This window comes from Cicer arietinum, chromosome 3, assembly GCF_000331145.2.
Source record: "Cicer arietinum cultivar CDC Frontier isolate Library 1 chromosome 3, Cicar.CDCFrontier_v2.0, whole genome shotgun sequence".
NCBI lineage: Eukaryota > Viridiplantae > Streptophyta > Magnoliopsida > Fabales > Fabaceae > Cicer > Cicer arietinum.
Window position 1 is genome coordinate 50,705,818 of NC_021162.2, and position 25,679 is coordinate 50,731,496.

The 25,679-nt window shown below is 26.5% G+C and overlaps 1 protein-coding gene and 2 long non-coding RNA genes across 4 annotated transcripts in view; 2 read left to right on the plus strand and 1 right to left on the minus strand.

Annotated features, from left to right (window-relative positions):
- Window positions 1-795, minus strand: LOC101498591 (uncharacterized). Its single transcript, XM_004515440.4, has one exon. The coding sequence runs from the start codon at window positions 793-795 to the stop codon at window positions 1-3; it is 795 nt and encodes a 264-aa protein (XP_004515497.3).
- Window positions 796-8,644: 7,849 nt separating this feature from the next.
- LOC140919571 (uncharacterized) overlaps window positions 8,645-25,679 on the plus strand; it is a 34,748-nt gene continuing 17,713 nt past the window's right edge. For both annotated transcript variants that reach the window (XR_012162258.1, XR_012162257.1), the window contains exon 1: window positions 8,645-8,989. This is a non-coding gene — a long non-coding RNA (uncharacterized lncRNA). The remainder of the gene's footprint in view (window positions 8,990-25,679) is intronic.
- On the plus strand, window positions 10,101-12,406 carry LOC105851221 (uncharacterized). Its single transcript, XR_001142954.2, has 4 exons — window positions 10,101-10,125; window positions 11,703-11,789; window positions 11,931-12,121; window positions 12,223-12,406. It is a non-coding gene; the product is annotated as an uncharacterized lncRNA (long non-coding RNA).

Consider the following 25,679-nt stretch of genomic DNA (forward strand, 5'->3'; position numbering starts at 1 on the left):
TTATCTTGACCTTTTGGTTTGGAAGAAGTCTTTCATCTCATGAGCATGTTCATCCCTTTTTCTCTTGTTTATTTTTCTTTCCTCAAGGTCCCAATCTTTTTTGAGAGACTTCCATTTGTTTTCAAAATATTCACTAAACTTTAACGCAATTTTATGAACCTCATTTCTAGGAGGATATAATAACATTCTTTGAGAGAATACAAATCTGATGTCAGTAGCAAATTCATCGGGTGTTGAATAGAATTGCAATTTAGATTCAATATTCTTCAAACCCATAGTCTTCAATTTAGACTTGTTCTCTAAATTATCCTTGTCATGAAAAGCCTTCAAGAACTTGAGATCAATAGGGTCTTTTAGAGGCCAGCTATCTCTTCCAATCAAAATCCTCTTCAAAATCACCCAACATTGCATCTTCTTGTAATGTTGCATCGGCTTCTTTCTCTTTTCATTCATGATCTCACCGCCATCAGTCTTCAAGCAACAATTTTCGGTTCTTGGGTTTCTTGTTTCATTGATAATCTTCTTGGAACAAGAATCCTTCATTACTTGCACACCAACTTCTTTAGACAAGATGGGTTTTGAATCTTTGACAGAATCGGTTGTTGTGTTGTTGTTTTGTTGAGACATAATAGCTGTTGAATCTTTAGCGTCAAGCCAGAAACATGTAACAATTGGCTTGGAATGTTCCATCTTAATATCTCCTTGAGAATGACTCTTTTGAGAAGAAAACTTGATTATAAGTCGCTTACGAGGTTGTTTAGTATTCTCCAATTTCATTACCGATAAAGAACTCATTGTGTTATGTGTATGGAGAACAAACAAAAGAAAATGGAACAAGAATAACAATGTTCAATTCAATTCACTATATGTTTGGAGTGTGTTGGCTCTGTTTTTATAAGGTTAATAATCAGATCAAATCTTCAAAACCGAAAAAATCAAATCTTTTTTTTTACCGTTGACTACTAAATCTTTTTCACATGCATTTAATTTTTTTTAGTTCCGTTGCATTTAATTTCTTTATATTTTTTTAGTTCTGTTGCATTTAATTTCAATTCATAATAAATTATTCATGAAAATTTGAGTTTTAAAATTAAAATAATTTCTTTTATTAAATTCTATTTATCTATTATGTGAACTTCAGATATTAAGACTCTATTTACTTAAAATCAGAGATTATAAAATAAAAAATTATATACCCAAAAACCAACTAATTCTAAGTTTGCTGCCCCATTTTTATAAATGTGGAAAAAAAATTCAAATTTTTAAAATGTTAGAAAAATCTGGTATTCTATTTCAGATTTTTATGGGGTAAAAAATTGGGAACATCTTTATAATCTTAACTCTTGTTTTAAATTTTTTTAAATAAATTTGAGTTTTAATTTAAAAATTATAAATCTATTTTTAGATATTTGTATGATTTACCGAAATATGAAAGTTAAGAGTCTGGTGACAAATAAATTAACTTATTAGCTCATATAAAAAAAATGTTTATTTTATAATCATTATAAGTTTATAATTATTTTACTAACTTATAGCATTTTTTAATATGTTACTTCAAGTAGCTTTATAATTTTTAGTTTATCATATATTTTAATTAATTTTACTCTTATTATTTTATCAAAAAAATCCCTTTCTATCCTTTGTAATTTAGTTATAATTTTCTGAGATGAGATTTCACATTTGTCTCCTAAACTCTTACTACATAAGTAGTAAGTCGGGAATTTATTTATTTATTATAATTTTAAAAAATAAAATAGGTGTATGTTTTAGTTATATTAATATTCAATGTATACCCAAAATTATATACCCAAAAACCAACTAAATTATATGTCTGCTGCCCCATTTTTATAAATATGGAAAAAAAAATTCAAATTTTTTAACCCCATTTATATAAATGTGGAAAAAAAATTCAAACTTTTTAAAATGTTACAAAAATCTGGTATTCTAGTTTTTTTAAAAGTGAAAACTTTAAAATTAAATTTCGTCTCTAATTTTTTATTTTATTTTATTTTTATTTTAGAGCCAGCCTTTACTTAAGCTACACACTAAGGCTAACACTAACGAAACTTTCTAATTTAAAAAATTCAGAACATTAAAACCTACACTTCTCTTTTGTTTTTATTAAGATTTAAGGTTTGTTTAGCTTACATTAAGACTAATGCTAAAATTTTACATTTTGTTTCTTTTTTAATTGTGAATAAATTATGTTTCAAATTTTTAAGGGGTAAAAAATTTGGACCGTCTTTATAATCTTTACTCTTGTTTTAAATACTATAAGTCTGTTCTTAGAAATTTGTTTACCGAAGTATAAAAGTTAAGAGTCTGCTGACAAATAAGTTAACTTATTAACTCATATTAAAAAATATTTATTTGTTAATCATTATAAGTTTATAATTATTTTACTAACTTAAAGCATTTTTTAATATGTTACCTCAACTAGCTTTTTAATTTGTAGTTTATCATATTTTTTAATTAATTTTACTTTTACTATTTTAACAAAAAAATCCCTTTTTATCCTTTATAATTTAGTTGTTATAATTTTATTTATTTAAATAAAAAGAGAAGGGAAAATTATTATTAATCAAAGTCTAAATATTCGTCATTTTACAACTTTATGAGATGAGATTTGACATTTGTCTCCTAAACTCTTATCGGGAATTTATTTATTTATTACAATTTAAAAAAAAATAAAATAGGTGTTTGTTTTAATTATATTAATGTTCAATGTATAAAAGAGAATGGACACTTAATCAAATAATAGCTCAAGTAATTAATAAACTTTAGTTAAAGATAAATTATTAAAAAATATCTGAATTCAACCAAGGTGAGGAGGGAAGTTCAGCTTGGTGTTATTAATTTCTTTTCTTCTTTTTTTAACATTTTTTTAATTTTATTTTTAGGACTTTTGGATTAAATATAAAGGCATAATGTTAATAATACCTCCTAGTTAAAATAACCGATTTTTTTTCACAAATTCTAAAAAAAGAAAGAAAGAAAAAACTATTATAGTTGGTAACGATTGAGTAACACACGTGGACCCTATAAATTGGAGATCATATTATGAGCTCCCTGTTAACATATATTTGTTGAATTTCTTTAAAATGAAATTTTAGATAATAAAATTTAATTTAATAATAATAAAAAATATATATCAAACTTATAAACTTTTATATTACTGTATAATTTTATCAATTCCTAAACTTTTGTATTAAATTGCAAAATCTCAATTCCATGGCAATGATAAAAAAAGGATAATGTTAACTTTACTTATAATTATATCATTTGTCATTGTGACTATTCTCAAACACATAATAACATAGAGTTTATTATCTAATTTATAGTAACAAACTCTATCTAATTTGTAGGAACAAATTATATTCTCTCTTTTTTCTTATTTTGCAAAAATAGTAACAAACTCGAGTTCCTTAATAAGATAGGTTATTGATAAGAACATTATTGATTTTCAACAAATAAATTTATGTGTAGTGAAGAAAAACAAAGTCAAAATAAATAAAAAAGAGAAAAAATAAAATTATAATATGCGATGAAAATTGATATATTTTTTTATTAAATCTAAATTTTAAATTGTAATTAATAAATGGTAATAGTAATATCCGATAGAAAATTATTATATATAAATATCTTTTGAAAGAAACTTATGATTAAGTAGAATTTATTAGGTTGGTTACATTAAAGAGTATAAAAGTGCAACACAACTTATTATATAACAATTCTTCATATAATCATTTCAACTTTTTTTTCTTGGGTTCAATCATAATTCTCAACAAACACATCAAAAGTTTCCATCTCATATGTCCCTCACTCACCCTTTTGTCTAATGTTTTTTATTTGTAATTTTTGCAGATGTCTGGTCTGGTCGTGTTCCTGTTTTTCTCGCTTGAATGCATTTCTTTGGAGTTACAAAAGTGCACTATTAAACAATTTAGAGGAGATAAATATGGGTTGAAATTTGTGCAATATGTTACGCTAAATTCAACATATTTGTAAAGTATGGCAATTTGTTGTTCGTCTTCAATAAAACAATAATCTGTTAAAATTTATATCTTTCTAATTACTATATTATTTTTTAAAAAAATACTAATTGCTAAACATTCACCGCTCTCTCAAATATTTAGCCAAAAAATAAAATTCTCTATCAAATGTGTGGTTTCGATACATAAAATAAAAAATAATAATTTTTTAAAATAACCCCATAGTGAAGACCATCCTACAAACAAAACCCGTTAATTATTTTTAGTGATAAAAGTCTTAAATCTATTTTAATAAAAATATTAATAAATATAATTATCTACCGTAAAATTTGATTAGTCGTGCTCTTTTGTTTTACTTGTGTTGTAATGTAATTATAATTTTAAAATTATTGAGCATGAAATTCTAAGTTGGCATATTCTAATGAAATCACAAAATAGAGAATACAAAGTAAAAAGTATAATTAAAAATGACAAGAAACACAACAGTGCAATGGAATAAAAAGAGTTATTAAACAAAATATATCTGCAAAGTAAATATTGGAGTTTTAAATTTATTTTTAATAAAACACTAATTGTAGAGAGATTGATCATCCACTAAGAGATATTGTTTGAAAGAGTAGAATAGTATAGATGCGTAAAAAAAACCTATATAGGAAAATTAATAGTGAAATGACACCATCCTAGTTTGTGGGACTATTTTAATAAAATTGTATATAAAAAATGAAGTATAAATACTTTAAAAAATAATTATAAAATATTTTATATATTTGATTAAAAATGAGCTATTTTTTTCATTAAAACGTGTTTTTTTTTCATAGTGATGATACTATGAAATACTCAGTTAGAGGAAATTGAACTATTGTAGAAACAAAATATATGAGATGTATATACATTAGGTATTTATTATTCTTCATTGAGGAAACTTAGAGAGTTATTTGCTACACTTAGAGAGGTATGTACTACACTATTTGACCGTCTAAAGATGAGGTGAGAAATATAATATAGTTGTAATCATATAATATTTCGTACCATCACTGAAATTTAAGAGATGTCTTGGCGTTAAAAATCTATTTTGATGTATTATTTTTTTCTTTAATTCCTTTATTCCAATTTTGATTTCTATAAATAATTTGTGGTCTAATATTTTATTTCTTCAAGAACTCAATCACAAATCTTCATTAACAATATCGAAATAAAATAACACCTTTTTTATTCCTAAAATGATGCATGGTATTAAATTATTAGTTCTTCAAGAATCATATACCAAAATTCCCAATTTCGACAATTCAATAGGGATAATTGAATATTAAATTTTTATATCACAAAAGATATTCATAAATAGTGATCAAGAACAATTCATTTTTCGAGCACTTCCTCAGATATGATTTAATATCAACTCTTTAGTTCATCATAAACTATATCATAAATTATCTTTGCAATCCTTCACATAATTTTGATAATTAAACTCTTAATTTTGTAGGAACTATAAAACACATCATCATATATGATGATCCAAGAAAATCACTCTTTTGCAATCCGTCAAAGATATGCTTTAATGTTAAATTCTAGAAGACAACTATATAAGCCAAAAAAATAATCTTCTAACACAATTTATATGAAAACAAAAAATATTGATATGAAATAAAAGAAATCAAATATTCAAGAAATATGATCATGAAAAGAATATAATAAGAAATATTTTTTTTTAGAAAATTTAGAAGAAATAGTAAGAAGAAATATTCTTAGAACAAAATCTCTAAATTGATTATTTATGATTACTCTTATGGTAGAGTTTCGTGCTAATAACGTATTATAAAATTAATCAAAATAAGAGTAAAATAAAATATAAGAAATTATAGAAAAGTTAAATTTTAGAGACCTTGAGAGACAAGAAAAAATTAGAAATAAAAAAAAAAAGTATCATTCTACTCTTGAAAAAATTTGATTGATATTGAACATGATCAACTCATATTGAGATTTTAATAAGAGATAGTGATCTTTAATATGTCTGAAGTTATGCACCACTGTAACAATAAAGTTATACACAATTTTATACAATGTAGAGTTATACACAATTTTATCGGTATAATTCCGAGTTATTCAATATAACAAAAACATTGTAATATATATCTATATCTCTATCCAAAAGATAACCCAGTGATTGAGTGGTACAAGAAAAAGTTGTAGTTAGTTAATTTATTTGTGAGCAGGAGCTAGATTCGGAGTCAGATCAATCAAACAAGGCTTGATATTATGCCACCATCCCTGTGGACGGACAATTCAAATTTGTCATATCCTCATAGATCCCCTCAACGCAACCCGACATTTGGAGTGCTACCTCCAAGTCACCAAGGAATTCCCCACCCGAATACCTCCAAGGTCTAACAATCTTGCCTTAAGGCTTGATAGCAGATCGCCACGATCAGGTTCATTCAGTTGTACTTCTTCGGAATCACTAGGTTTGTCAGGCCCTACCTATATGATGACAAAATAATCTTCACTTTACAAATTTTCAATATTTATTTTATCCCCTCGTTGGTCTATGATACTCCATTAAGACTGTCATCTCAAACACAAATTGGAATCACAATTATTTCACCAACTATGGGGTTACTTCAATATTCTCATCACAAATTCACAACATCCCTATCATTAATAATATCTCATCACATAAACTCATCACAAATTTATAGCATCACTATCATTAACCATACATCATCACATACACTTATCACAAATTTATAACATCATTATTATTAATTATACATCATCATAATTTCATTAACTTATCAAAATGAATTCACTTTTTATTATCACATCACATAGACACGTCTAATCAAACATATACATAAAATTCATGCGACATCCAATATCACAATAATAGCAAATATCTCACATTTAATAAAAATAAATTAAACATCACAATAATATCAAATACCACACATTCAACGGAGTTAAATCAATCAACACGTTATAAATATTTATATTCCATATTTTAATCTCACAATTATCATATTTTTACATTAATCAATTTATCACTCAAAGGGCTATTGCCGTACGTAGCGAGCCCTAGATGAATCGTTGGGAAATACGGTTTTCCCGTTCAGCTCACAATATATTATACTCATTAATTCAAATGCTCTCTCACCCCTTACCTTATTTCGACGCTTTCACACACGAATAGGATTCCACGAGCAAACAACATTTGTTCATTGACTTTTTGTCCATCAATCGATCTAACTCAACAATTTATGAGTAAACGTTAAAAGTAAATTATGGGAAGATACTCTAAAAACTAAATTCGAAATTCGGTCGAGGAATTCAAAACTTTTCACACTGTCGTTTTGGCGTTGGTTTCACTCAAATCGGACATACGGTGAAGGAGAACGATGCAAAATAACGAATTCGACAAAAGGAGAAATCAGATATTTTAGAGAGAAATTGGGGTTGTTAAATATATGGACAATCGTGTTTAATTGACTAGTTAATTAAGTAAAATAACATACTGAAATTTGGACAAAAACGGAGAAACTTTTCTGGAACAGTTGTCGATCACCAGTGTCAATTTTCTTCTAATTTTGTTCCAATTCATCTTGGGAGCAGCAGCTGTCGTGTTGTATCTTTCTCTTCCTCTATTTTTTGGTTTGGTTTTATTCTTTAATTAGGTTTTACTTGGCTTATCCCATGAAACACATTTAATCTTTTTTTTTTTTAATAAAACCAACAATTACCAAAGTTATTTTTTTTAACAAAATTTAATTACTAATATTTCAAAAATAATACTTGATATATTAGAGAAATTAAAATAATTAACCTTTTAAAAAAATACATATTATTAACAACTCAAACTCTCATATTCAAATTAATCACTATAATTATACTTATTTTTCAAAATACTCACGTTATAATAATATATCATCAGAGAATAGTCAAAATTATAAAATAAATAAATATAAAATCAACACTTTATATTAATTACTAAATCATACTAAATATATATATATATATATATATAATCACAATATCATAATAAATATATAAAAATAAAGAAAATCAAACACAATATTATCACTATCTCAAGATAATAATTTATAAAATAAATAATTAAAATAAAATATATTTAGAATTAAATAAATATAATTAAGTACACATTTAATATTAGTCAAACGCATAAAAGAATGTTATATTAATTTGGTGCGCGAATATACACCTAAAATCACATAAATGCTTATTCTTCAAAATATTGCACTAAAATACTATTGCTTTTAAAAAAAATATATATATAATATAATAAAATAGGTATTAATCATTCAACCTCTTGGTTTTTATGTTTTCTCTTAATTATATTTTTTGTATGATGAAACATAGATATTAATTCAATCACACAACCTCTGATAATTCTTTATGCAAATGTTCTTTCATCTTTGACCTTGCTCGTACCCTAAACTATATTGATCTAAATCTTATTTTTGTGTTAATCTATTTCTTGCATGATCACTACAAAAAAAAAAAAAATCTATTCTACCACTCAGATTTTGTGATGATTTTTTATCTGTCACTAATGCTACTTTTAGCTACAATTAGAGTGTCATTGTTTTTAAAATTATTATACTCTTTTATAAATAAAAAAATAAATGCATAAAAATGTAGGTTTTGCCCGTTTGGTCTTGTACCATGAAAATGCAACTACACATCGCCTTCGAAAAACACTTAGAAACCTTTTCTTTTTCTTTGCATTTCTAAAACCCTTTTCTCTCTATTGTCTTAACAAACCCTAATCCCCAAAAACCGTAAATTTTATTTTAAACAACCCTAAATTCATCTCTCTCATTTCACTTCGCGATTTGCAGTAGCAAGTAAGTTGTATTCTCTTTCCGAATCATTTTAGTTTGCGATTTCAATTTTTATTTTGGTAATCTTACTTGTTAAGTGTCATTACTTTGCGATTTGCTGAATGAGGTTTCATCTCTCTCGTTTCTCACGTTTTGCAATAGCAAGTAAGTTCTATTCTCTTTCCAAATCATTTTATTTTGTGATTTCAATTTTTATTTTGGTACTCTTGCTTGTTAAGTGTCATTCATTCGCGATTTACTGAATGAAGTTATGGGTTTACGATTTGTTCTAATTTTGAGCTGATATGAGTGCTAATCTAAAATTTCAATTTACAATGCTTTAATTTCAGTTCAATAATTATTTGACCCTCTTCTTTTGTTCTCACTTTCTAACTGATTTTTAATTTATTTTCTCTTAAGTACACAATAAGGAATTGGGAAAAAAGTAAAATAGCATAAAATTGGTAAATAGATATTCAGTGGAGCTTAAATTTGCTTGATAGGCCAGTCGGTAGTTAGGTAATTTCGGATTATCTCCGTTGGAGGAAGCTTCCTCCAAAGTTAAAAGATCAAGCAAGGTTCACTATCCCTTGGACTATTGATAAACTAATTATTGGAAAAGCTCTTTGTGATTTAGGTGTCAACATAAATCTCATGTCTTTATCAATGATGAGAAATTTAGAAGGCATTGAATGCAAACCCACAAGGATATCATTATAGCTTGTGAACTGGTCTATCAAGCGTGCTTAGAGAATAATGGAGGATGTGTTGGTAAGAGTGGATAATTTCTTGTTTTTTTGGTAGAATTTGTTATCCTTGATACAGAGGAAGATGAAAAGTTATCACACATCTTGAAAAGGCCACTTTTAGCTCTCTGTAGAGCTTTGATTGATATTGAACATGATCAACTCATATTGAGATTTTAATAAGAGGTATTGATCTTTATTGAATAATGGAGGATGTGCTGTAATGATTAGATTATAAGCCAAATGCCGTAACCACATATTTGGTTTTCAGTTTGAAATGTTTTATAGCTTAATAAAATTATGAATGTTCTTGTAATTATTTTGGATTTAGACATTGGTTGGCTTGGCTTTCCTGTTAGCTAATACATGATTTGTTAATTGCTTCCTTTTCAGTGGAGCTGGAGCTCACTAGTTAGAGTAAAGCATTTCAAATTTTAGAACAAAAAATCAAACTCTTTGAGGGTTTTGTTTATTTTCCCTTGATTGATGAACACTTCTATTATTTTCGACAAGTCAATAAATAATTATTTTCGCTCAATTATTCTTACACATGAGGTGAGCTTTTACTTTTCCTTGTAGTTTATACTTATGAAAATCATGCAAACCGAACTTTAAAGTTGCTGGTTTTGTATGTTTGTCAGAAACACTAAAATGACAATAGAAAACCGAACTTTGTGTTTTGTGGAATAATGTCTTTAATGATTTAGGAGATGGAGTTATGAGTTTGGGTTTTGAACAAGCTGAGGAAAACGAGCCAATATTGAACATATCCTAACTTTCATTTTCTCAATGTTGGTTTTCATTTAGATTTATTCTTTCTTTTCATTGAACTAGGGGAAAAAGTTAAAAGTTTTCATGAATTGAGTTGCGAGTAGCCGAGTACCTACCTTTGATTAAATGAATTTAAGATATCTCTATCCTTGCCATGAACATGAAAGACAAGAAGAATTTCGTTTTAGAATATTGCATCGCTATTTTGTTAGCGACGTTACATTTCTAAAGAATAAGTTTTGGACAAATTAAGAAGTAAAGTTTGAATTCCACCCTATTTGGTATGTGGGTATGTTAGGAATTAGGATCAAGCCTTAATTAGGAGAGATTATGTTAGGTATTGGGTTTGGCTCATTAATGTCTCTTCTAACGGATTTTCCACATAAGCATAGTGTAACAAATTCTCCAATTCACCTACTTATTGTTCTAAGGCAGATTACATCAAGATGGGCCAAGGAATCAAGTTGAAAGGCCTTGTTACAATACGCGTGATAAAATAGTTGATATAAACAAGAGGGAGTGTTTTGTCCTGGAAGCTAGAGGGAGTTGTTTGGTTGGGAATTCAGTTTTGGGTGGTAGACTAGGCTCTCTTATTCTTAGGGAAAACATTGTTGTTTCTCATGAATACATGTTGTTTAAAAGTTGGAGGATGATACACTATAAAAAAATTTATATTTCTTTCTAATTGAACTATGCACGACCGCCAGTTTTCGGGCTCCCTAAATTATAGTTGAAACTGTTTGTTGTCTATTCAAGCAAGGAGAAGCTAATGCTTTAAGAATTGTTGAGAGTCCTTGCAGATCAAGTTTGTGTTCATGGAGGAACATATTGGGATTCTTGTATTTGAAGGAGGTCTTACAGATGATGATGGGGGGTTTATGATCATGGCAGGCTACAGTTATCCTAACATAGATTATTGATTATTTGAGAGAACTACACCCCCAATGCGGCAGACAGGTCGCATGCCTTTTCTAAGGAATCAAATAGTGATGGGGCCACCGTTATCGATTTTGGCCTATTTTTCAGCACAAGATGGGGCCACCGTTATCGATGTTGGCCTATTTATCAGCACAAGAGTTCATAAATATAAGATGTGGAGTGATGTCTCTGTTCAGACCCCATAAGATCTGAAAGGTTAGATTGATAACGAGGTTTGGAGTCGAAGCATGACGTAAGGAGAGAACCAAAGCAAGGAAGAGTAGTGGGGAGTATTGTATACTGTAAAGCGGATAGATAGAGATAGAAAGAGGTATTTGTGTTAGTGGAGTTGGAGTACCAGTTTGTACAGAGAAAATGGGAAAGGTTATAGATTATAGAATCAATATGCTTCTTTCTTGAATTGGTAACATTGTCGTTTTCAGTTGCTTCTGTGGTTGAAGATGTGCTTCAACAACACGGTACTCGCCTCAAAGATCTTGATTTGGAATCTAGAAAAGTGGAATAAGCTGGTAATTTCTTGGGAATAATCAGTTTTCAGTTTTTTTTTCATTAATGTCTCAAATTATCATCCTTTTCTATATGATATTGATTTTAATGAAGGTTGATATTTGTCAATATTATATTAAAAAGATATTTGGATTTTGTATCAGCTATTTTGAGACTGAAAAATAAATTCTATAAAATGCAACATATAGAAGATATGAAGCAGCATGGTGGTTGAGAAAAATGGTTGGAGTTGTTGCAGCTAAATATTTACCCGTAGAGACTTCTAAGGAAGAGTTTCGGCTTTGTTTGAGGAGTGGGATCATTCTTTGTAATGTTCTTAACAAAGTTCAACTAGGTGATGTATTCAACGTTAGTTTGGATGTTCCTTATTTTATTTACTCTATGTTTTTGGTTATTATTTGTTTAGTTATATAAATTATGTATTATTCTTTATAGGTTGGAGAGTCATTATCAACATTTCAGTATTTTGAAAACATTAGAAACTTTTTGGTGGCTGTTTAGGAAATCAGAATTCCTACATTTGAAGAATTTGATATGGAACAAGTATGTAAAGGATCATATGTTTAATACTGTTAGAATTTCAAGATTATTAGAATTTATGAATAAGTATTGCATTTAACTTAAGGTATGTTTGACGTGTTTTCTATATGTAAGTCCCTAAAATTGGTCCATTGCTTACAATTGCATATTCATCACGCCTCAAATATTGTAGGAATAGATCAATTCTTTATTAATATTTATTTAGTTTTTAGTGACAGATAATACCATAGAAATAGATAAATTTTTTATTTATATTTATCTAGTTTTTAGTGACAGACAATACCGTAGAAATATATCAATTCTTTATTTATATTTGTTTAGTTTTTAGTGACAGTCATTATTCTAGATACAAATCGAAAACATTTAGTGATAGTTCCAAAGGCATAGTTTGGCGCCCCCTTTAAGTTGACAGTAGATCCGAGTGTCAATTTGACATGTATGGGTACATTTGGTTTTTAAATAAAATGAATTTTTTAAAAAAATTATATTTTGTCGTTTAAATATTGAAATAATTGAGTATTTTCTATTAATGTCAATAAAATATTTTTTTTTTTTGAGATTTTTTATTGCTCATAATTGTCAAATGTTGAATATTTTTTAGGATCGAATATAAATTTTTTTTATAATAGTTATAAACGATGAAATTATATTTTTTGGTATGAAATGATCTTTCTTAAACTATAAAAGCTGGCAATAACCATTTTATTTGTAAAAATAATTGTTAATGTAAGAAAGAAAAAAAAATATAGTAAAACTCTTCAACTAGAGAATGTTATGTAAAGAAGCTCGCTTGTATTTGACTTAGTCTTTAAATTAGTGAATGTTTCTCTAAAAAGATTACTGCATTTGAATTGGTTCTTAAATTATGTTTCAATATCAAAATAATATTCCCATAAAAAAATATATTTATTTTTAATAATTTCAACAAAAAAAATAACGAGAATCTAGGATTTAATTATATTCATATTTAGTGTAAAAAGTTGTTATGTTATCTGTCAATCACATTTATTAGATGTATTTGATTTTTTTCATAACTAGCTCTAAAATCATGTCTATAAATATTGTGAAGTGATGATAATGTAAAATTTTCTAAATTGGCTCTGCATGAAATTATTTTTTACTAAGACAATGTTTAACAAATAAATTTAGTATAAAATATAAAATAAATAAATGAAAAATGTTATTTATTTCATTAATTATGTTATTTTTAAACCATCAATATTATCTTTAAAAAATAAGCAACAGGTTATCGATAGTCAACATACTTAGAAAACAAAATTGAATTTAAGTTACTCCTAACTATTTTAAATTTTGTAACAAAGTTAGATCATTCTAACGAAAAGTTTAAAAAAAAAATAAGATTTAACATTAAACACTATTGTAATTGATATTAAACTTTAAACACACATGTAATAAAGAGAGAACAGTAGCAAAATCATGTTTTGTATTGCCAATTGGACACAAATACAAGAATAAGAACAATAACAGTATCTTGTCAAAATTGAAAAAATATCTAGTATATACATAGCAATGTTAATACTAAAGTGACGATGACAACATGCAAAAGAAACAGGTTGTTGTCTTGCATATCTTATCTTGACCTTTTGGTTTGGAAGAAGTCTTTCATCTCATGAGCATGTTCATCCCTTTTTCTCTTGTTTATTTTTCTTTCCTCAAGGTCCCAATCTTTTTTGAGAGACTTCCATTTGTTTTCAAAATATTCACTAAACTTTAACGCAATTTTATGAACCTCATTTCTAGGAGGATATAATAACATTCTTTGAGAGAATACAAATCTGATGTCAGTAGCAAATTCATCGGGTGTTGAATAGAATTGCAATTTAGATTCAATATTCTTCAAACCCATAGTCTTCAATTTAGACTTGTTCTCTAAATTATCCTTGTCATGAAAAGCCTTCAAGAACTTGAGATCAATAGGGTCTTTTAGAGGCCAGCTATCTCTTCCAATCAAAATCCTCTTCAAAATCACCCAACATTGCATCTTCTTGTAATGTTGCATCGGCTTCTTTCTATTTTCATTCATGATCTCACCGCCATCAGTCTTCAAGCAACAATTTTCGGTTCTTGGGTTTCTTGTTTCATTGATAATCTTCTTGGAACAAGAATCCTTCATTACTTGCACACCAACTTCTTTAGACAAGATGGGTTTTGAATCTTTGACAGAATCGATTGTTGTGTTGTTGTTTTGTTGAGACATAATAGCTGTTGAATCTTTAGCGTCAAGCCAAGCCAGAAACATGTAACAATTGGCTTGGAATGTTCCATCTTAATATCTCCTTGAGAATGACTCTTTTGAGAAGAAAACTTGATTATAAGTCGCTTACGAGGTTGTTTAGTATTCTCCAAATTCATTACCGATAAAGAACTCATTGTGTTATGTGTATGGAGAACAAACAAAAGAAAATGGAACAAGAATAACAATGTTCAATTCAATTCACTATATGTTTGGAGTGTGTTGGTTCTGTTTTTATAAGGTTAATAATCAAATCAAATCTTCAAAACCGAAAAAATCAAATCTTTTTTTTTTTTACCGTTGACTGCTAAATCTTTTTCACATGCATTTAATTTTTTTTAGTTCTGTTGCATTTAATTTCTTTATATTTTTTTAGTTCTGTTGCATTTAATTTCAATTCATAATAAATTATTCATGAAAATTTGAGTTTTAAAATTAAAATAATTTCTTTTGTTAAATTCTATTTATCTATTATGTGAACTTCAGATATTAAGACTCTATTTACTTAAAATCAGAGATTATAAAATAAAAAATTATATACCAAAAAACCAACTAATTCTAAGTTTGCTGCCCCATTTTTATAAATGTGGAAAAAAAATTCAAATTTTTAAAATGTTAGAAAAATCTGGTATTCTATTTCAGATTTTTAAGGGGTAAAAAATTTGGAACATCTTTATAATCTTAACTCTTGTTTTAAATTTTTTTAAATGAATTTGAGTTTTAATTTAAATATTATAAGTCTATTTTTAGATATTTGTATGATTTACCGAAATATGAAAGTTAAGAGTCTGGTGACAAAAAAAATTAACTTATTAGCTCATATAAAAAAATGTTTATTTTATAATCATTAGAAGTTTATAATTATTTTACTAACTTATAGCATTTTTTAATATGTTACTTCAAGTAGCTTTATAATTTTTAGTTTATCATATTTTTTAATTAATTTTACTCTTATTATTTTATCAAAAACATCCCTTTCTATCCTTTGTAATTTAGTTATAATTTTCTGAGATGAGATTTCACATTTGTCTCCCAAACTCTTATTACATAAGTAGTAAGTCGGGAATTTATATATTTATTATAATTTTAAAAAATAAAATAGGTGTATGTTATAGTTATATTAATATTCAATGTATAAAATAGAATTGACACTTAATCAAGTAATAGCTCAAGTAATTAATAAACTTTAGTTAACGACTTTAGTTAACGATAAATTATTCGAAAATATCTGAATTTAAATCTTAAATGAGTTTGTCTATATAGTTAATATTTTATTCAATCTGATTTCGTAACAACCGAAGGTGAGTGGGGGAAGTGCATCTAGCGGCTAAGGTTTGATGGGAAAATATGAAGAAAAGTTGAAGAATGAAATGTGGTGTTTTTAATTTTTTTTTTCTTTCTTTTTTAACATTTTTTATTTTATTTTTAGGATTTTTGGATCAAATATAAAGGCATAATGTTAATAATACCTCCTAGTTAAAATAACACAATTTTTATTTATTTTTTTGTCACAAATTCTAAAAGAAGAAAGAAAAAAAAAAACTATTATAGTTGGTAACAATTGAGTAACACAGATGGACCCTATAAATTGGATATCATATTAGGAGCTCTCTATTAACATATATATGTTGAAAAAAAATTAATTTAGTAGTAATAAAAACAATATATATCAGACTAATAAGTTTTTATATTACTGTGCAATTTTATTAATTCCTAAACTTTTGTATTAAATTGCAAAATCTCAATTCCTAGGCGATGATAAAAAAGAATAATGTTAACGTTTACTTATAATTTATATCATATGTCATTGTGACTATTCTCAAACACATAATAAGATATAGTTTACTATCTAATTTTTAGTAAAATAACTATATTTTCTCTTCTTTTTTTTTTTTTTTGCAATAATAGTAACAAACTCGAGCTCCCTAATAAGATAGGTTATTGATAAGAACATTATCGATTTTCAACAAATAAATTTATGTGTAGTGTAGAAAAACAAAGTGAAAATAAAATTAAAACATGCAATCAAAATTCATATGTTTTTTTTTATTAAATCTAAATTTTGAATTGTAATTAATAAATAGTAATAATAATATCTAATAGGAAATTGCTATATATAAATATCAATGTCGAAAATATTCTGCACTCAGCAAAAGGTTGTTGACACTTGACACTGACAACGCATTTTTTGTGCTTCATGGAGACTAGTACTATGTTAGTATATTGCATTTCTTATAATTAATTGATCTTCATAGTTTTAAAATGCAGATTGATGATGATATAATTAGCTCGTTGCCAGATGAAATCTTGTAGGCAACTATTTTCAAAAGAAGTTTGAACCAACCCTGTCAGAGGTTGTTGCAAGAAACTTACGATTAAATTGAATTTGTTAGGTTAGTTACGTTAAAGAGTATAAAAGTATGCACGTAGTATATTTCAATTATTTATAACTATTTTCTATTTTTAATTAATTTTTTATAAATAATTATCTTGAGATAAAATTGATGAAATTGTGTTTGATTTCGTTTATTTTTATATACTTGTTATGACATTGTGATTTTATATATATTTATTATGATTTAGTAATTAATATAAAATATTGATGTTATATTTATTTATTTTATAATTTTGACTATTTTCTAATATGATGGTATTATTATAATGTGAGTATTTTGAGAAATAAGTATAATTGTAGAGATTATTTTGAATGTGAGAGTTTTAATTATTAGTAATATGTTTTTTATATTGATTATTTTAATTAATCTAATTTATAAATTATTAGTAATAATTGGAAAATTGGAGGAATATTAAAACAGAGATTAAATAATTATTAATTTTATTTTAGCAAATAAAAATAATAGTAATAATAATAATAATAATAATAATAATAATAATAATAATAATAATAAAATGGGGTTAAATGAGTTAGATTAATAATAACTAACACACATATATATATATATATATATATAAAAGGTCAAATATAACTCAAATAGGCCACAATATAAAAGCTGAAGAGCAGCCACACAATGCTACATTTGGAAAGATGAAGAATCAGCCGCACTTGGAGGAAAAAATAGAAAATTAGCATCGGCGATCGATAACTGTCCAAGAAAACTTTATCTGTTTTTACCCAAAAATTTCAGTATGTTGTTTCATCCAATTAGCTAGTCAATTAAACACAATTTTCCAGATTTTTAACAACCTCAATTTCTCTCTAAAATACTCGACTTCTCCGTTTGTAGAATTCATTATTTTGCACCGTTCTTCTTCACCGTAAGTCTGATGTGAGTGAAACCAACGCCAAAACGATTGTGTGAAAAGTGGCTATATTATCAACTGATTAGTTTTCTGATTTATGGTAAGTTTCCTTGATCGATTTTGGAAATTTAATTTTTAGAGTGTCTTCTCACAAATCTTCATAAACAATATCCAAATAAAATAACACTTTTTTTATTCCTAAAATGATGCATGACATTAAATTATTAGTTCTTCAAGAACCATATACCAAAATTTCCAATTTGGACAATTCAATAGGGATAATTGAATATTAAATTTTTAGTTCTTTAAGAATTGTATCACAAAAGATATTCATAAATAGTGATAAAGAACAGTTCATTTTTCAAGCAATTCTTCAGATATGATTTAATATCAACTGTGTAGTTCTTTAGAAACTATTTCATAAATTATCTTTGCAATCCTTCACATAATTTTGATAATTAAACTATTAATTCTTTAGGAACTATAAAACAAATCATCATATATGATGATCCAAGAAAATCACTCTTTTGCAATCTGTCAAAGATATGCTTTAATGTTAAATTCTAGAAGACAACTATATAAACCAAAAAAAATTCCTCTAACACAATTTATATGAAAACAAAAAATATTGATATGAAATAAAAGAAATAAAATATTCAAGAAATATAATCATGAAAAGAATATAATAAGAAATCTATTTTTTAGAAAATTAAGAAGAAATAGTAAGAAGAAATATTCTTAGAACAAAATCTCTAAATTGATTATATCATTAGTCTTATGGTAGAGTTTCGTGCTAATAACGTATTATAAAATTAATCAAAATAAGAGTAAAATAAAATATAAGAAATTATAGCAAAGCTAAATTTTAGAGAACTTGAGAGACAAGAAAAAATTAGAAATAAAAAAAAGTATCATTATACTCTTGTGTATATCCCTCAATTACTTTGAACCCTCATTTTATAAGGTCTATATTAAGAAGATTTACAAAGATATCAATATTATTGCATTAACATATCCATTAATAAGTATCTTCTAATGTTCTTATTCCACGTAAATCATGTACTCAATGAACATCCATATTCACAATATTCATATATAACACAAAGTATATTTAACACCATCATATGTTTAATATAATCAAAACGTAATTAAGTTTTTTTTTTCTTTCTAAAATTGTAATAAATTTTAAAATATCATAAACCTGTAAAGTCTTATCTTAAAGGAAAAAGGGTCTTGCAAATTAAAAAAAAAAATTAAACGAAACTTACTAAATTACCCTTTAATTTAAATTAGTTAGTAACTTGAACACTATTTTTATCAATGTGATATCCATTTTACCATGAAAAGAAAGTTGGATAAGCTATACATTCAAAATAACAAATTTTTTTTGGAGTATAGCAATGACATGTTTTGTTTATTCCTTCAAAATCAATGCTCATGTGTTTTAAAATGATGGATAATGTTCCAATCAACAAGCTCAATGACAAAAGAAAGGACCATCATTGGAGGAAACTCTCAATAAATTTATGTAGGTAGTTGAATCATCATGGAAGAAGCAAGAAGAGGTAAACAAGAGTCAAGTTGCATCCTTGAAACATCTTAGAAATGCAAGTTAGGCAGTTGTCGAAGGAAATAGCAGAAAAAACTAGCGGAAGTTTCTTTGGTAATACTTTTGATAATCTTAAGAATAAGATTTGGAAGACCATAAGTTTGAATGGTCGAAAAGTGACTTGACCACCTATTTCAAAACCACCAAAGAAAAAAAACGAAAGAGATTGTAGGAAGTTAACCATAGCAAGAAAAGATGGAAGAAGCTTAAATTGAGGGTACAAAGGTCAAGAAGGATGCGTATAAGTCCATGTTAATCGATGAAAGTGTCATTTTGAAGAAATCCCCACCTCTTATGTGAAGTTACCATACCTTCAAGTGAAGAGAAAGAAAGTGATGAACAATTTGCAAAGTTCCTGGAGATAAATCTCATGATGTCAACATAAATCTCATGTCTTTATCAATGATGAGAAATTTAGAAGGCATTGAATGCAAACCCACAAGGATATCCTTATAGCTTGTGAACTGGTCTATCAAGCGTGCTTAGAGAATAATGGAGGATGTGTTGGTAAAAGTGGATAATTTCTTATTTTTTTTGGTAGAATTTGCTATCCTTGATATAGAGGAAGATAAAAGGTATCACTCATCCTGAAAATGCCACTTTTAGCTCTCGGTAGAGCTTTGATTGATATTGAACATGATCAACTCATATTGAGATTTTAATAAGAGATATTGATCTTTAATATGCCTGAAGTTATGCACCACTGTAACAATAAAGGGTAATATTTTAGAGTCGATAGTATTAAAAATTCAGTTGAATAATATTTTCGATATGATTCACCTTCTTGTTCATTTGAGAATGTTACATTTAATGCTATAACTAAAGTGGAAGAGAGCTTTGAAGAAGGTGTTGACGAGTGTGTGTTATAGTTGAACACATCTAAGGAAGTACGAGTTTACTTTATTAATAATAATTTACTTAGTCCTATTTATTTAAACAAGCAATATAGACTCATACAACAATATTAATACATTAGTCAAGTACAAAAGATCTTACTTGTTTGCATGATAACAAAATCAGTTTGTGGGATCAATTTTAGGCACTAATGTTTTATTTAAGTGTGCAGTTCCAAGACCACAAACAACGTTATATGATATCATGATATATCCTTTAATGAATTGGTCCAAAAGTCATGAAAATTCTACATTCAAAACTAAAGAAAAACGTCTCTAAAATACTGCCTTTGATGATACAAAACATTAGATTGTCTCTGGTGGTACAAGAAGGTTTGCCAAGACTGCATTTGACTTTGATTCAGTGTATCTATTGAAGTTTGCCTCTAATGAATCAAAACAAACTTTTGGAAGGTCTGCCTCTAGTGAAGCAACTAAGCTTCTGTTCAAAACTGTCTCTGACCAGTTACCTCTAATAATTTGCTTCTAGAGATGAAGTAAGCATCTAACTTTCTTACCTCGTATAAGATGCCTATAATGGAAGTCAACGTTAGGGGCACAAGTCAATACCCAAAAAAGTCAATGTTATGACAAATGTCAATGCCCATTCAAAAGTTAACGTTGGAAAAAATCAATGTCTCTAGTAAAAGTAAATGTTCTGACATAGTTAGTGCCTCTAATAGTCAACCTCTAATCATTTACTTTTGTTTTTATTATTGCCTCTGGTCTAGTAAACTTGCCTCTAGTTATTGCTTCTGGTCGATTAATTATGCCTCTGGTTACTTCCTGCCTTTGGACCAATAATCATAAAGCCATGTCATGCCTCTAATCAAGTCATTCTGGTGTTCTTGTTTCTGGTCAAGAAGCCATGCCACTGGTGTTCGTACTTCTCGATCCAACACATTCTATTTCATCTAAAACATAATTACAAAAACACTTAGAAAAATTCTAAGTTTCAATTTGATGTTTAACAGCTAGAGTTGAACACCACATATGTATTTTTTGAAGACAATGAAGCACCATGTTGAAGGACAAACAAACCATACCATGAAGAACACACGACCATTCCTTAAAAGAGACACAACAATTCTTTAAAGGACATTTAACCATACTTTGTAGGACAAAGGCAATGCTGCAAATGCATCTATAAATAGAACCTGATTCTAAATTCAAATAATACAACCGATCACAAAACAGCAAGCAAAAACATTGAGTTAGAAATTTATCAAATTTATCTAAGTGGTTGAGTAATAAAAATATGAGAGATTGTTCTATAAACATCCTCTAGTAAGAGAGAAAATTGCGAAACTCACAAACACTCCTTTTTTGTAACCAAGTCCTATAGTGACTGATTTTGTTCCTCAACGGCTAGACGACACTAAGAGGAAAGTTGAGAAGACTTGTTAGAACTTATAAACTAAGTCATGTAGAGGCTTCCCTTTCCTCAAAAACTTGACGGATCAGAGTTGGAGTTGAGAAGATTAAAAAAAGTCATTGTGACTAACTAAATGTTCAAGTGTAAGTTCTAAATATATGTTAACACTAAGAGTATTTTAAATTTGAAAAATTGATGTTATTAAACTTTCTAATGTAAAAAATTCAGAACATTAAAACCTACACTTCTCTGTTTTGTTTTTATAAAGATTTAAGGTTAGTTTAGCTTACATTAAGACTAATGCTAACATTTTACATTTTGTTTCTTTTTTAAATGTGAATAAATTCTGTTTCAAATTTTTAAGGGGTAAAAAATTTGGACCATCTTTATAATCTCAACTCTTGTTTTAAATACTATAAGTCTGTTCTTACAAATTTGTATGGTTACCGAAGTATAAAAGTTAAGAGTCTGCTGACAAATAAGTTAACTTATTAACTCATTAAAAAAATATGTATTTGTTAATCATTATAAGTTTATAATTATTTTACTAACTTAAAGCATTTTTTAATATGTTACCTCAACTAGATTTTTAATTTGTAGTTTATCATATTTTTTAATTAATTTTACTCTTATTGTTTTAACAAAAAATCCCTTTTTATCCTTTATAATTTAGTTGTTATAATTTTATTTATTTAAAAAAAATGAGAAGGGATAAATTATTATTAATCAAAGTGTAAATATTGGTCATTTTACAACTTTCTAAGATGAGATTTGACATTTGTCTCCTAAACTCTTACTACATTGGAAATTTATTTATTTATTATAATTTTAAAAAATAAAACAGATGTATGTTATAATTATATTAATGTTCAATGTATTAAAGAGAATGGACACTTAATCAAGTAATAGCTCAAGTAATTAATAAACTTCAGTTAAAGATAAATTATTCAAGAATATCTGAATTCAAATCTTAAGTAAGTTTGTTTATATAGCTAATATTTTATCGATTTCTCAACAATCGAAGGTGAGGAGGGAAGTGCAGCTTGCGGCTAAAGTTTGATGGGAGAACATGAAGAAGAGATGAAGAATGAAAATGTGGTGTTTTTTTAATTTTTTTTCTTCTTTTTTAACATTTTTTTTGTTTTATTTTTAGGATTTTTGGTTTAAATATAAAGGCATAATGTTAATAATACCTCCTAGTTAAAATAACCGATTTTTTTCATAAATTCTAAAAAAAGAAAGAAAGAAAAAACTATTATAGTTGGTAACGATTGAGTAACACAGGTAGACCCTATAAATTGGAGATCATATTAGGAGCTCCCGGTTAACATATATTTGTTGAATGTCTTTAAAATAAAATTTTAGATAATAAAAATTAATTTAATAATAATAAAAAAATATATATCAAACTAATAAACTTTTATATTACTGTATAATTTTATCAATTCCTAAACTTTTGTATTAAATTGCAAAATCTCAATTCCATGGCAATGATTAAAAAAAGGATAATGTTAACTTTACTTATAATTTATATCATTTGTCATTGTGACTATTCTCAAACACATAATAAGACAGAGTTTATTATCTAATTTATAGTAACAAACTCTATCTAATTTGTAGGAACAAATTATATTCTCTCTTTTTTCTTATTTTGCAAAAATAGTAACAAACTCGAGTTCCCTAATAAGATAGGTTATTGATAAGAACATTATTGATTTTCAACAAATAAATTTATGTGTAGTGAAGAAAAACAAAGTCAAAATAAAAAAAAAAAAAAGAAAAAATAAAATTAAAATATGCGATGAAAATTGATATATATTTTTATTAAATCTAAATTTTAAATTGTAATTAATAAATGGTAATAGTAATATCCGATAGAAAACTATTATATACAAATATCAATGTCGAAAATATTCTGCACTCAACAAAAGGTTGTTGACACTTGATAGTGATAATGCATTATTTGTGCTTCATGGAGACTACTACTATGTTAGTATATTGTATTTCTTATAATTAATTGATCTTCATAGTTTTGCAATGCATATTGATGATGATCACATTAGCTCATTGCCAGATGTAATCTTGTGTACGCAACTATTTTCAAAAGAAGTTTGAACCAACCCTATTAGAGGCTGTTGCAAGAAACTTACGATTAAGTAGAATTTGTTAGGTTAGTTACGTTAAAGAGTATAAAAGTGCAAAACAACTTATTATATAACAATTCTTTATATAATCATTTCAATTTTTTTTTCTTGGGCTCAATCATAATTCTCAACAAAATTTGATTAGTCGTGCTCTTTTTCTTTACTCGTGTTGTAATGTAATTATAATTTTAAATTGATTGAGCATGAAATTGATCTAAGTTGGCATATTCTAATGAAATTACAAAATAGCGAATACAAAGTAAAAAGTAGAATTAAAAATGACAAGAAACACAACAGTGCAATGGAATAAAAAGAGTTATTAAACAAAATATATCGGCAAAGTAAATATTGGAGTTTTAATTTTATTTTTAATAAAACATTGGTTGTAGAGAGATTGATCATCCACTAAGAGATATTGTTTGAAAGAGTAGAATAGTATAGATGCGTAAAAAAAAAAACCTATATAGGAAAATTAATAGTGAAATAACATCATCCTAGTTTGTGGGACTATTTTAATAAAATTGTATATAAAAATTGAAGTATAAATACTTTAAAAAATAATTAAAAAATATTTTATATATTTGATTAAAAAAGAGCTATTTTTTTCATTAAAACGTGATTTTTTTTTCATAGTGATGATACTATGAAATACTCAGTTAGAAGAAATTGAACAATTGTAGAAACAAAATATATGAGATGTATATACATTAGGTATTTATTATTCTTCATTGAGGAAACTTAGAGAGTTATTTGCTACACTTAGAGAGGTATGTACTATTTGACCGTCTAAAGATGAGGTGAGAAATATAATATAGTTGTAATCATATAATATTTCGTACCATTACTGAAATTTAAGAGATGTCTTGGCGTTAAAAATCTATTTTGATGTATTATTTTTTTCCTTAATTCCTTTATTCCAATTTTGATTTCTATAAATAATTTGTGGTCTAATATTTTATTTCTTCAAGAACTCAATCACAAATCTTCATAAACAATATCGAAATAAAATAACACCTTTTTTATTCCTAAATTGATGCATGATATTAAATTATTAGTTCTTCAAGAACCATATACCAAAATTCCCAATTTCGACAATTCAATAGGGATAATTGAATATTAAATTTTTAGTTCTTCAAAAATTGTATCACAAAAGATATTCATAAATAGTGATCAAGAACAATTCATTTTTCGAGCACTTCCTCAGATATGATTTAATATCAACTGTTTAGTTCTTCATAAACTATATCATAAATTATCTTTGCAATCCTTCACATAATTTTGATAATTAAACTCTTAATTATGTAGGAACTATTAAACAAATCATCATATATGATGATCCAAGAAAATCACTCTTTTGCAATCCGTCAAAGATATGCTTTAATGTTAAATTCTAGAAGACAACTATATAAGCAAACAAAAATCTTCTAACACAATTTATATGAAAACAAAAAATATTGATATGAAATAAAAGAAATAAAATATTCAAGAAATATGATCATGAAAAGAATATAATAAGAAATACTTTTTTTTAGAAAATTTAGAAGAAATATTCTTAGAACAAAATCTCTAAATTGATTATTTATGATTACTCTTATGGTAGAGTTTCGTGCTAATAACGTATTATAAAATTAATCAAAATAAGAGTAAAATAAAATATAAGAAATTATAGAAAAGTTAAATTTTAGAGACCTTGAGAGACAAGAAAAAATTAGAAATAAAAGAAAGTATCATTCTACTCTTGTGTATATCGCTCAAGTTGTAACACCCCAAAATTTTCATATATATTATATATGTATCTTTTTAGTAATTGCTATTA

What these genes read in the sequence shown, in the direction of transcription:
- LOC101498591 (XM_004515440.4), bottom strand. Translation starts at nt 795, where the DNA reads ATGAGTTCTTTATCGGTAATGAAATTGGAGAATACTAAACAACCTCGT.